Source organism: Gracilinanus agilis, chromosome 2, assembly GCF_016433145.1.
Source record: "Gracilinanus agilis isolate LMUSP501 chromosome 2, AgileGrace, whole genome shotgun sequence".
Lineage (NCBI taxonomy): Eukaryota > Metazoa > Chordata > Mammalia > Didelphimorphia > Didelphidae > Gracilinanus > Gracilinanus agilis.
Genome location: NC_058131.1, coordinates 558,104,941 through 558,119,152, shown reverse-complemented (window position 1 = coordinate 558,119,152; position 14,212 = coordinate 558,104,941). Strand labels below are relative to the sequence as shown.

The following is a 14,212-nucleotide window of genomic DNA, read 5'->3' as shown; positions in this document are numbered from 1 at the left end:
CCCAAAGAGATCATAGATAAACAGACTTGTACGAAAATATTTATAGCTGCGCTTTTTGTGGTGGCAACAAACTGGAAAAGGAGGGTATGTCCTTCAATTGGGGAATGACTGAACAAATTGTGGTATATGCGGGTGATGGAATACTATTGTGCTAAAAGGAATAATAAGCTGGAGGAATTCCAGGCGAACTGGAGAGACCTCCAGGAACTGATGCAGAGTGAAAGGAGCAGAGACAGAAGAACATTGTACACAGAGACTGACATACTGTGGTAAAATCTAATGTAATGGGTTTCTGTACCAGCAACAATGCAATGACCCAGGACAATTCTGAGGGATTTATGGTAAAGAACGCTACCCACATTCAGAGGAAGAACTGCAGGAGAGGAAACATATAAGAAAAGCAACTGCTTGAACGCATGGGTCGGGGTGGTCATGATTGGGGATGTGGACTCGAAACTACCACACCAATGCAACCACCAACAATTTGGAAATAGGTCTTGATCAAGGACACATGACAAAACCAGTGGAAATGTGCATTGGCCATGGGTGGGGGGAGTGCAGGGGGTGAAGGGGAAAGTAGGAGCATGAATCATGTAACCATGTTAAAAATGATTATTAATAAATGTTTAAATTTTAAAAAAAAGATTTTGTGCAATTATTTTCAGAGCTAGTTCTAGGGATCCTTAAGTGTTCAGTTTTTCCAAGGTGATGTGATTCAAGGTTAGGTCTTATTACTACTCTTTTGGCTTGTGCTTTGGTCTGTGCATGACCACAAGTACTCTTTTCTGCTCTAGAACTAATATCAGGATATCTGCTTACCTGCAGGTGCAAACTCCAGATAATTCCAGATAATTACCCTCACTGCCTGGTGTTGGCTTGTTGAGGCAAGGCTAGCCAAGTAGGCCTGGGCTGGACTGTGCTCCACTCTCACATTGAGATGACATACCTTTTTTGCTAACTTTCTAAGTTCCTTAGGATGAAAAATTGTTTCATCCTCTCCTTTTTATGTGGTACTGCTCCAGAATTTGCCTTTAGACAATATTTTTAAGTTTGGAAAGGAATTGGGAGAGCTCATATGAGATCCTGCCTTTTCTTTGTCATCTTGGCCTATCTCCATTGGTCTGAGCATTCTTGAAGTACATTTTAGAGTATGAATTTACAGCTCACTATTTTAATACAACTTTAAAAAGTTATTTTCTCTATGTAAACAAGAGTCCAAAGAATATTAACGATAACCAATTAATAGCAGGGTGGTGATTTGTTCCAGGACTTTTTCTAAGTCTTACTAAAGACTATGAGAATAATAATGATGATGGTAATAATATATGTTATATTCAATAATCTGGGAAGATATGGATGCCACCTTAACTGACAGAGATGGCAGTTGAGAGACTTGGAATGTTCTCAGGTGCTGTGAGCCAGGGGCAAACATCAGTTGTCTCCATGGTATATATTTACCCCTCATAGCCACTTTGGAGAAAAGTCTCTGGACTCAGAAGTCTCTTGACTCAGAGGCTGAGAATGGGAGATCACAGATCTCTGCCAACTTCTGGGGTTCAATCTTGGAGTGGGTGGCTGAAGGGTAATTTGAAGAGTTCCTGGGTGGTTTAAGAAGAAGAGGGTAGGAATAAGCCTGAATCTATTTCCTGATAGACTGTGAGAGCTAGTAAATCATTAGCACTAGTAGTGAGAGAGTTGAGTGAATAAAGACCATCAATACATCTGTAGCAATAGCCTTCCCTATTCTGTGGGTTGGCTGTGGCCAGGTCCAGCCAGAGATAAAGGGAGAGGGTGAAATCTCAAGCCTCCACCTGATCAATAGCCTCCAGTCCTGATTGTTAGTCCAATAGATAATAGATCAATAGGGTTTCCAATCCCCAATCCTTGACCTTGTTATACTTTCCCTACTTATAGATAAAGAGTGTTTAAAACAAGTACCTTCCTGAGTGGTCTTTCTATCATGGTCCTTGGGAAGGAAGTCAAATGCAGTCAGATCCTGAATGTTATCCAAGGCATATCAATAGCCCAATACTAATTTATCCAGCCCCAGGTTGGATATGGAAAGGTTACCCATCTATCTAACCTCTCAAGGGCCTTTACTTGGGCAGCTGTTAGAGAGAAGGGGATAACTTACAGCAGCAGTCAGGGTGATAGGAGTAGGTGTTCCTCCAACCAACTGCTGCTGAGGAGATCATAGATAGATACACATCATCACCATCATTATACATCTATATCTCCCTTGTACCCTTTATTTCTATAACATATACTAATAGAGTCTTCTTATCTATGTATGCAATAGGCTGCAGATCATGTGAAAAAGCAATATTAGGATGATATGTGATCACACTGTATCTACCTGAATTTAATGCATAAAATGAAAAGAATGAGAGAATTACAATAAGGAAAAATATATATCTTTAAAGTTTGTAGGGAATTTTTGGTACATTATCTTTTTTTAAACCTCACAACAACACCTAGCATGCTTGCCACTAATGTAATTCTTCTGACTTAGAGTTTGAACAACTAGGTCATATAAGTATTTTATGGGTACTATAGATTTTAAAATCTTTATATTGTTTATTAGGAATCTGAGATTCAGTGAGGTTAAAGGGCTTGCCCCTGATCAAATAGCTGGTAAATGTTAAAGGTGGGACCTGAATACAAGTTTTCTTGACTTAAAGTCTCAAAAATATCTGAACTACTTAACAACCTCTTCTTTTTTATTTTTTAGATAACATGTGTACTTTCATGCCAAATATAGTTGAGGGTCACATTTTCCCTCTCACCTGTATAGAACTTTCCTACAATATATAGTAATGCTACTTCTTTTTTATTGGTTCCTCTATAATTTGGGGGAAGCACATTAAACTTTATGGACATAGTCAAGATAATTTTTTACACATTTATTTTCAAAGAGGACATTTTAACAATCCCCAGGAGTCCTTCTCAATCCCAGAAGTCACTAAGAACTTTAAAATTTGAAGCAGAGAATTATAGCTGATTATTTCCTTAGGTATTTTCCATTCACCCTCCTCTTTCCCTCAGGTGACTCATTATCTACTTCTCTTGGCTTTTTGGACCAAACCAGTATGATTCACAAAGGCAATTCCCTTGGTCAAATGAGCTCAGGCTAGCCACCCATCTCTCTGCACTCACCAGGATTGCTAATTAGCTGCCTTTTCTTCAATTATAGCATTTAATATAGTTCTTTGTGCTGGTTGAACTGTTAGAGATCTTTGGATTTCTTGAATATGGTGCTATTTCAAGCCCAGGTAGGTGAGGAAGATGGATGTAAAGCTGCATCATAGGAATAACAGATTTCCTCAGAATTCAGTGGTAGATAGTTGGTAAAATTAAAATATATGGAAATGGGACAGCTAAGCAACTAGTGGTTACAGAGTGAAGCCTAGAGATGGGATGTCCTGTGTTCAAATCTGGCCTCTTAAACATCTAGCTCTGTGACCCTGGGCAAGACATTTAACCCCAATTGTCTATACCTTACTGCTCTTTTGCCTTAGAACCAAGACTTAGTACTGATTCTAAGAAAAAAGGAACGATTTCAAAAAAATTTTCAGAAATGAGTGAGATGCTGACTTTTACACAAGAAATTTAGAGAGGGCATGAGCACCCCAGAAGAAGAAATTTCATGTAATTTAGACTATAAGAAAGGAGAAATGTTCTGTCAAATGACCTTTAGTTTTAACTCAAGGCCAAGTACCCAAGGGAGAGACCTTAATAAATCTGGAATTATTACTATGGATTATGGGATTCAAACTTAAGGAATTTAATTCTTTACTTGTTGTCCTTACCAATGACTCATTTTTAGTTTCCTTTTAGGAGAGAGAAAAATTAATAATAGGAAGGTGGGAAGTCAGGATTTTAAATTATATGCTTCACTTTTATTGTTACTTAAAGTTCAAATGAACTGATTGTTTGTATAACATGGACAAAGGCAAAATAATTTTCTAAAATGTGTTACTAATCCTCTTACTAGAGTTTTCTTATTAGAGATTGTTTCCATTTTCATTCATAGCAATTTAGAGATGATGAGGATAAGGTTTAAGAGGATATGGACAAAGGTAATAAAAAGGGTGAAAACCTTTAGGGAAATGCAGTTCTCATTGAAGAGAACATTAAGGGATATTACCTTGGTAATGACTTCAAGTACATACCTGGAAGATTCTAATAATGGTGATGATCATTTCTTCTTCATGATCATTTGACAACAAACCAGAGGAAAATGACTTGAATTTAAGATACAGTTCATTTGGATGTAAGAAAAACTTTTTTGGACACTTAGATGGGGCAGTAGACAGAGTACTGGGCCCGAAATCTGGACGATTTATATTCTTGAGTTGAAACCTGGCCTCAAACATTTAATCAATGTGTGATGTTGGACAAGTTGCTTGACTCTGTTTGCCTTAGTTCCTCATCTGTAAAATGTGTTGCAGGAGGAAATGGCAAACCACTCTGATATCTTTGCCAACAAATCCCCAAATGGGTTCTCAAAGAGTCAGACAGGACTGAAAAAGATTGAACAATAATAACAACAAAAAGAAGGTCTTATACGCTATTGGGATGATCAAGTACATGTATGCTGGACTAATTAAAGCAATTGATAGTCAATTCTTTTAGTTTGAAGAAGGACATAAAATATCAATATATCTTGCATGGTTTAAATATAGTAGAAGACAGAGAGGAACTGGATCAGAGGATCTTTTGAGTTTCATTCTAGAATTACAATTCTGAATGAAGAATATTGCTTTTCTCTATTTTCTTCATTGTCACATTGGCTGTGAATCTGTTGTAGGAGAATGACCAATTACATTTGGAGAAGAATTGAATACAGGCATCCAGAAAGTAAAGAAAGGAGAAATAGGATTTTCTTTTTCAAAAAAGGGATTTAATTAGATAAAAGAAGCCATGAATATGATGCATGGAAAATCCATGAAGTCCCTGGAGATTTACACAACCAACTTATCTATTTGAGCTAACCATTCTTATCTCTTCATGTTTTATTTTTGAAGAAAAAGAAATTAGAGGTCATCTAGTCTACTCTAATCTTGATTATGAGAAAACTGAAGTCAAGGGAAGATGCTTGACTTTCTTAAGGTTATGCAATTATCAAGTATGAAAGGTAGGATTTGATCCTAGTTCTTTTGGATGGAGCCAGTACTCTTTCTATAATCTGGCATTACTTTCTCATCAATCCTGTCTCTAGAAGACTTCCCTATTTTGGAAAATTAAGTTCACTTTCAAAGGACCAATATTTTCCACCACTGAAGATATTAAAAATAAAAGATATTAAGGCATAAATAATAGATTTATTTTAATCAGCCATAATGTTCTTATCATATATTTTTATATATGAACATTCCCTTTTCACCCACAATACCTGTCCTTTTACACTAAAAAGCAATTCAATTACACAATAAGTATTTCATTAAGCAATCTTTAAGTTTAAGGCAGTAAGATAGATGCTGGAGGTGTAAAGAGGACAATTATCACTTTCCTTTTTTTAGAGATCTTACAATTTAGTTGAACAACCAATGACTAAGTAGCATATCTCCTACATTATCTTCATCATAGTCTCTAAGCTTCTCAATCTCATTAAAAATGTGTGGCTTTAGCTGTGATAAAAGTGGAGCACAAACAGAGCATAGGAGATAGAAGCAAATAAGCCCAAGTTCAAATTCTATCTAAGAAACTTCCTAACTGCAAAAGTGCAATGAAAAAAATCTTCCTTACCAGAGCTTTTATCTTATTTGCCCTCCAATCCTCTCCTATCTACTTTGGAAACAAATTCACATAATCTTTTCAGGTGAACACTTTGAAGGAAATTACCCTTAATTGGGGTAGCTAGGTTGTATAGTGTATAGAGTGCTGGTCTGAAGTCAAGAAGGTGAATATTCGTGAAAAAATCTGGCCTCAGACTCTCATTAGCTATGTGACCTTGAGCAAGATACTTTATACTGTTTGCTTCAGTTTCCATATCAGTAAAATTTTCTTGAAAAGGAAATGGCAAATCACTGATATGTTTGCCAAAAAGAACTTCTAAATATTACCCTAAACTGTCAGACATGACTGAAAAATGACAAGAAAAATGAATATCAACATCTAATTGCATGTATTTAATTTAGTACATTTATTAAAACTTTGTTCTTTTATTCTCCCACTTTGCTTCACTACAGACAGAGGAATACTGAAGAAGACACTTTATTGGGTGAAAGGTTAAAGAACAATTAGATTTATAATAGAGGCACAGTAATTCACAGCACAAATATTGTAGGCACAAATTCTTATTTTCTTGTTATCTTCTTTCTTCAGATAATATCACTGATAACTGTACTCAGTGAAGTCAATGGATGAAGTGAATCATTCTGTAGTGGCTGAATTTGTGTTTCTTGGACTCTCTGATTCACGGGAGATCCAACTTCTTCTCTTCCTCTTCTCCTCTGTAGTCTATTTGGCAAGTATTCTGGGAAACCTGCTCATTTTGCTCACTGTGATTTTTGATCCTCACTTACACTCTCCCATGTACTTCTTGTTGGCCAATCTCTCCTTCATTGACATGGGAGGTTGCTCCATTGCAGCTCCTAAAATGATTTGTGATCTTTTCAGGAATCACAAAGTCATCTCATTTGGCGGCTGTGTTGCTCAGATTTTCTTTACTCATGCTCTTGGAGGGGTTGAGATGGTATTGCTCATAGCCATGGCATTTGACAGATATGTTGCCATATGTAAACCTCTCCACTACCTGACCATTATGAATCCAAGAATGTGCATTTTGCTTTTGATTCTTGCCTGGATCACAGGAATCACTCACTCAGGGGTCCAATTGGCATTTGTTGTAGATTTGCCCTTTTGTGGTCCTAATGTATTAGATAGTTTTTTCTGTGACCTTTCTCAATTCATCCAACTGGCATGTACTGACACCTATCGGCTACAATTCATGGTCAATGCTAATAGTGGATTCATTTCCCTGGTTTGCTTTTGTGTATTGCTCATCTCCTATGTCTTCATCTTAGTCACGGTTCAGAAACATTCCTCAGGAGTCTCATCCAAGGCCCTCTCCACTCTGGCAGCTCACATCACTGTGGTGTTTTTATTCTTTTGCCCTTTGATTTTTTTCTATACATGGCCTCACCCTATTTCCCACCTTGATAAATTCCTTGCCATCTTTGATGCTGTTATTACTCCCTTTTTGAATCCAGTCATCTATACATTCAGGAACAAAGAGATGAAGTTGGGAATGAGGAGGATGTACAGTCGTCTTGTTCTCTTAAAGAAATTCTCTTAAATGCACTGTTGGTCAAGACCATGGATCTTGGGACTCTGGAATATGGAGGAATGAAAAATTGTTTCAATGAAGTAACAGATAAATCTATGCCACAGAATGTGCCTGAATTTGTTGTATGTAACCAGAAATTCATTACCTTCAAGATTTTGTATCTTTAGCTATTTGAAGCTGTTATAATGATAATAATAGCTAAAATGTATATAGCATTTACAGTGTGCCATAATGTACCTGCACTAAGTACTTTAAATTATTATCTCATATGATCCTCACAACAATCCTGGGAGGTATGAAGGTGTTATTATTTTCCTCATTTTGTAGATGAGAAAATGGAAGCAAACAGGCATTAAGCTACTTGCCCAGGGTTACCCAGTTTTTAAATGTCTGAGGTTGGATTTGATTTCATGTCTTTCTTCCTTACTCCAGGCTCAGTGCTCTCTCCACTGGGTCAACTAGTTGTCAGCAAACCTCACGACTTCTATGATTCTGTTACTGGAATCTTAAAAAGGAGAAGTGATACAAATGCTCCTCAGTGCTGGAAATGAATTCTATTTCTTATCCCACCAGTTTTCTCTCCATAATACCTAACCTTTCTGCGTTTATCAAGGTAATGATGTGCTCCAACTCATGTCTCAGTCACCATACACCTTTTTTGTTTCTAATTTCATGGGATTTGAATTTATGAACCACCTACTATGTATAGGACTTTCTACTAGGGCTCCTCAGTAGCAAGATACAATGCAAATCCAGTCCCTATTGTGGTATAGTGGAATGAATGAAGCCATGAAGTTCTCAGTTCATATTTTATCCTCAAATACTTAGTAGCTGTGTGGCCCTGTAGTTTTCCTTTAATCTCTCTGTGCCTCCAATTCCTCATTACAGGAGCATAATAAAAGCACTCACCAAAAATGGGATAATGTATGATCTCTGGTTAGTCAACCATATTATTCTATATAAATATGAACTGCTACTATTATTTATAAGATTCTTTGATGACTATTTTGCCCCATGTCCCTACTTTTCTTGGTTCTTATTAGATTAGTTTGGTTTTGCTTGCAAATCATATAACTATGCAATCATTTAAGTATAGAATTCTATAATATAATTATAAAGTATATAATAATAAATGAATTATAAATATTATATAAATACATAATTATAGTTTATCATATGATTATGTAATATTGCTATATAATATCTGAATTTGATTAGAAATTAGTATTTTCTCATTTTAAAAATGTGTAATTTGAGGCAGAGAGAGTTCAAGTGACTTGTTTACCATTAACATTATTAATAATCTACCTGTAGCTTAAACAACAATATAAACCAATGTCTCTTGCCCTTTGGGCCTTTGTAGCCATTTTTTTCACTTCCACATCTATTTAGACTCCTGCACCTTTCTTTTACCTTGAGAATATATTGAATCATATCATATATTTTTAAGTTTAGTCTTGCAAAAATCTGAAGAGAATACTCAGGGGATAGCACAATTTTATTTATATTATTATTTTTTCTTTAAAATATTATTCTGCCATTATTTCAATGTTTACTTTCTATCTTTCCCATATTTTCACCTCCATCATGAATTTAGAGAAGTAGAAAATCATAGCATTTGAGAGTTGGAAGGGATTTAATTGGGCATATAGTCCAACTTATATCCCAAATCAATCTCCAATATAACATGTCCAAGAAGTTGTTGTACAGTCTTCACCTAAAGACATTCCTCATGTTTCTGGTCAGGCCTTTCTATTTTTATATAATACTATTTTATATAATACTGATGATCATAATTTTTTTCCTGGCATCAAAAGTAAATTTGCCCATTTTTAGCTTTGACCTTTGGCAACAAATGAACATTTAGTTTCTTCTCCACTTGATAGTCCTTTAGATACTTTACAATGATTCTATCCCACCTTTCTCTGAATCTTTTTTTCTCCTTCTAGTCTAAATAAGTATAGAGCAGCTAGTTTGTATAGTGGATAGAGCACTGGGCTTGGCATTAGGAAGACTCATATTTATGAGTTCAAATCTGGCCTCAGACACTTACTAGCTGTGTGACCTTGGGCAAGTCTCTTATCCTTGTTTGTCTCAGTTCCTAGCTATAAAATGGGCTAGAGTAGGAAATGTCACAACCACTCCAGTATCTTTGCCAAGAAAACCCCAATAGGATAACTAAGTGTCTGAAATGATTGAAATGACTGAACAACTATAACAACAACAACAAACATGCCTAATTTTTTCAAGGAGACATTATCATTCACATATCATGGACTCAAGGCCTTTCACTCTCCTAGTTACCCTCTTCTGGACACTCTCCAACTCATGTCTTCCTTAAATTGTTTTTCCCCAGACCTGAACATCTTACTCCAGATGAGATCTGAAAGACAATGGGGCTATCAACTATGCATTCCTGGAAGCTATATCCTTCTTAATGTAGAACAAGTTCTCATTAACTTTTTTTGTTGACCACATCATATTGCTCACCATTTTAAGCTTGCAGTCTACTAAGACTCAGAGATGTTTTTCAGAATAATTTTTGCCTATCCATGGCTCCCTTTTTGTCTACTTGAAAAGATGACATTTTTATACCAAAATGAAAGATTTTACATTTGTTTGTATTGATTTCATCTTAGCAGATTTAGCTCAATGACACATACACATAAAAAATCCCAAGAGATTTAATGAATATCAGCCTCAGAATCAAGAACCCCTAGAACTAGGGTTCTAGTACCTCATCTATCATACACTGACTGTGAGACCCTTTGTAAATGTTACTTAAATTCTCAGTGCTCAGGAAGCTGTCTAATAAGTGACAGATCCAGGGGTGTTTTGGCAAATACTTGGCAACAGGATCTCCCAAAAAATGCCTACAGGACATACTTTAAAGTTTAATCTACATTGGTAACATCTTCCCCTCAACCTTTTTAAGTCTAGACAATGAAAAGAACAATAAATCAAACCCTAATTTATAGTTTTGTGACATCCAAGGTATAAATACTCATTCTGAAAATTTAACAATTGACTTTCTATAGTACATTCAAGATTGTTCTAGTATTCCCCTAAGTGTTTCTCTGTATTAGTGGAAGGAGTTTTTAATCTTGAAATATCATTTGCTAATGAAATCATAGGATTGGGTCTAAAATGTCAATTCCTGAATCAAGTTAATTTGAAAGTGGTCTAAACATTATATCTTCACTCCTTGAAATTTTTATCCAGCTACTAGAATGAGATAGTAAAAAGAACACTGGACCTAGGATTGGAAAAACAGGGTGTGAGTCCCAAGTGCAACACTTGTTAGCTTTTGACTATATGCGAATTATTTAAACACTCAGTCATATTATATAATTCTTAAAATAGGAATAATAACACTTGTACTGCCTACCTCATGTAGCATGATGTGGTGGTTGTGAAAAAAGCATATCTTTAACTTGTATATTTGATATTAGCACCATGGTAAATGGTCAAAATTCACAATTAAACAACATTCCATTAACCATATTAACCTTTTTTTTGTTATTTAATGACTTATTTACACACCTAAGAGACATAAAGTGAACCACACTCCCATAAGTAACCTGTTTTGATTTATTCTTCTTTATTGATCAGATTACTTATTCTAGGGCACAAGGCAAATTCTCACTATATTGGGTAATTTAGAAGAATTTTTCTGGTGGCGGTCTATGCCATCTTGAATATGTGTATTTAGAACAGTTATCTACTGACTATGAAGAAAAACTTAATTATCTTTTATGATGAAGATCTTCAAACTCTTTTGACTGCTCAACCCTATCAATAAAATTTTTTGAGCATGCACTGCCATTATGAGTGTAGTCAGTTTGGTGTGTGTAATCCTTTTGAGTCTATTTGGAGTTGACTTTCCTGGTTACTCTTGAATACATGGGCATTTTAGGGCCTTCTACTGCCTATATAATGGTCAGAAGTCTTGGGAAGGACCTGATGATTTGCTGTCATCTGTCAGTGCATGAATGATGCCTTATTCTTTGTGACAGTAACAGAGTGAGGATACTGAATTAAATAAAATAAGATATAAGATAAGATAAGAACCAGCTTTAGTTTTGAACTCTTTTCCTAATCAGAAGGCCAATTGTAATAGTCTCTAGACTAGTTGTAAAAGAACCTGAACTAGAATGGTGGTTGTGTGAGTAGAAGGAAGGCAACAAATGTGAGAAATGTTGAGGATGTCGAAGAGATATGTTTTGGCAGCTAACTGGATATGTGGCATGAAGAGAGATGTGGAGTTAAAGGTGATACTGAGTTTATGAAGCTAGGTGACTAGAAGAATGGTGGTGGTCTCAACAGAGATAGGGAAGCTTAGAAGAGGGGTGAGTTTTTGGGGAAAGTTAATGTGATAAAGTCTGCAATGCAGATCAAATAGGTTTTCTCTTTCTGTGCTTTGAACTCACAGCCCAAACAGAAAGCAGGCAAGTCAAATCTCTTCCTTACCAATTCCTGCTCTAGAATGCAAACTTTCCTTTCTCAGAATGCATCTTGTAGCCAGGATATTTTGGGAATAGGGGATAAGTATGCTTTGTGGGGGTCATATTTTCCCAATGTTGCCCATGAGGCTGCCAGTGGTGAGTTTGAGTTTGTATAGTACATGGATGGGGGCTGAGAGAAGGCATGTTAGAGGATAATTTTAGATATGGTTATTATGTTGAAGACAAACTCCATGACTGGTTATAGTAGGGAAGCTGGGATGACTCATTTTCCCATCTACTGATTGACTGCTTGCTTATTCCTTAGGGACCAGCTATGGTCTCAAATTTTGGAGACTGCCATTCAAATGAATTCTAGCTCTGCCCTTCATCTAGGAAAATTCTTTCTTCATATTTTCAAAGCTGTTTTATTTCCGCTTTAAACATTTTCCTCTTAAAAGTCAAGGTATTCTACTATATATGGAGAGTTCTATTGGAATAGGACACATGATAATTCAGTTTACTGAGAATAATGGAAGTACTTGGTGATTAATCTGAAGGGTCTGCTCAGTTTTATTTAATTAGTTATGGGTAGGTAAGGAGTAGGGAGGAAAGAACCTGGGTCACTGGAAAGACCCGAGTTGCAGTGTACATTGTAAGTATTACAATTATTCATTTTGCTCATAAAATTTGGAGTGACCCTTCTTGAGCCAGTGATGCCATTCTTTTTTCTGGTTAATTATGATTTGGCTCCTATCAGTTTCTTTTTCTTTTCTCTTTATAAAGGTAACTGTCCTTTATGGTCATTTTTAGCATCTCTCAGTATTATTTATGTTTGTCATTAAAATTCTGAGATAATTTTTAAACCCTTTCCTTCTGTATGGGAATCAATGCTATGTATTGGTTCCAAGGCAGAAGAACAGTAAAAACTAGGCAATGGTGGTTGTCACTTGTCCAGAGACATGAATTCAGGAAATGTCAGAGGTCAGATTTGAACCCAGGACTTCCTGTCTTTTGAACTAGCTCTGAAGCCATTGTGCCACTTAGCTGCCCCCCGGGATAATTCTTATTAAAATTTTTCTTTTAATATACTTCCAAATATATTCATTACTCTTTTCTTTCCTTTCTATAGAATCATCCTTTATATCAATGAATAAAATAAAAGGGAAAAAAAGAATTCAGCAAAACTAACAAAAAAAGTCTAACTTTATGTGCAGAAATCCTCACCCATAGTTTCCCACCATTTCAGAGAAACAGGGGGAAGTTCTCTTCTTTTATGTCCTCTTTGGAGTTAAAGTCAGTTATAATTTCACAGCATTCAGTTTCAATGATTTTGATACTAGTTTTTATTCCATTGACCCTGTGTAGTCATTGTGTTTATTATTTTCTTAGTTTGACTAATTTCCCTTTGTATAACATAATATGTCTTTCCATATAGCAGCCATACATATAGTAATATTCCAATATATTCATGTACCACAATTTGTTTAGCAGTATTTGGAATTGGCTATGCTTTAATAACCACAACTAATGATTTTAGAGTACCCTCTTTGGTGTTATTAGTGCCAGGTCTTGCTATATGCCAGATAATTTGTAGTTGAAATTGGACAGATTATATCAAGAAATTTAATTGGAGCCAGTAGTGAGAAATGAAGTGCTTTCAATTGGTAAACAAGCTAAAAAATAAAGATCTGAACAGGTAGTAAATTAAATGAAATGATGCTTAGGTGAGCACATTGTACCAAATATTAAAATTGTCCATTAATTCTATTCTTCTTTATGTGAACCAGTTACTTTAAAATTGTCTTTTTATATGCAGAGTCCTAAATATTAGTAATGTTTCATATTTTTAATGTTAGGAGGAACTTTACGTGTCATTTATGACAACATCCTCTTCTTTCCTCTCCTCTCCATTTTACAGATGATATAGGTGCACCATGCATCATACTTCTCAAGCCTTCCATGTAAAGGAGAAAAAGATTAAATTACATTGTCATATGTGCTCTCTACACTTGATCTCACTTTTCTCTGGACTGCATTACTGATAGGAGAATGTGCCATGGACTTTTGGGGTGATATTTTGTACCAACTATTCTTACCATACTACCTTAATAAATGCCCATCTCTAAAAATTAAATGAATCTGACTGACTCCATGATAATCTATCCATAAGGCTGTGGGGGCCCATGAGTCATAGCACCAGAATGACCACCCCAAACTTCTTAAGTCAGCCTCTAGACCCATGAGAGGACCTAACAGCCATGCTTTGGAGGCTATACTCATCAGGGTGAGAAGCTGGGATAGTCACCCCAGAATCTACATGTCATATTGTAATCCTATTATTTTGCTTATATTTGCTTTGTTATATTTCTCTTAACTGTTGTATTTTTTCAAAGTTGTTATGATAATCTAATTCTCCCTCCCTCCCTTCTTCTCCTCCTTCCCTCCCTCCTTCTTTCCCTCCCTTCCTCTCCTCCTT

General features: G+C 35.8%; 1 protein-coding gene across 1 annotated transcript; it reads left to right on the top strand.

Annotated features, from left to right (window-relative positions):
* Nucleotides 1-6,361: 6,361 nt before the first annotated feature.
* Nucleotides 6,362-7,300, top strand: LOC123236102 (olfactory receptor 4F6-like). The gene has a single exon (XM_044662365.1). It carries the CDS (start codon nucleotides 6,362-6,364, stop codon nucleotides 7,298-7,300), a length of 939 nt encoding a protein of 312 aa, XP_044518300.1.
* Nucleotides 7,301-14,212: the final 6,912 nt, after the last annotated feature.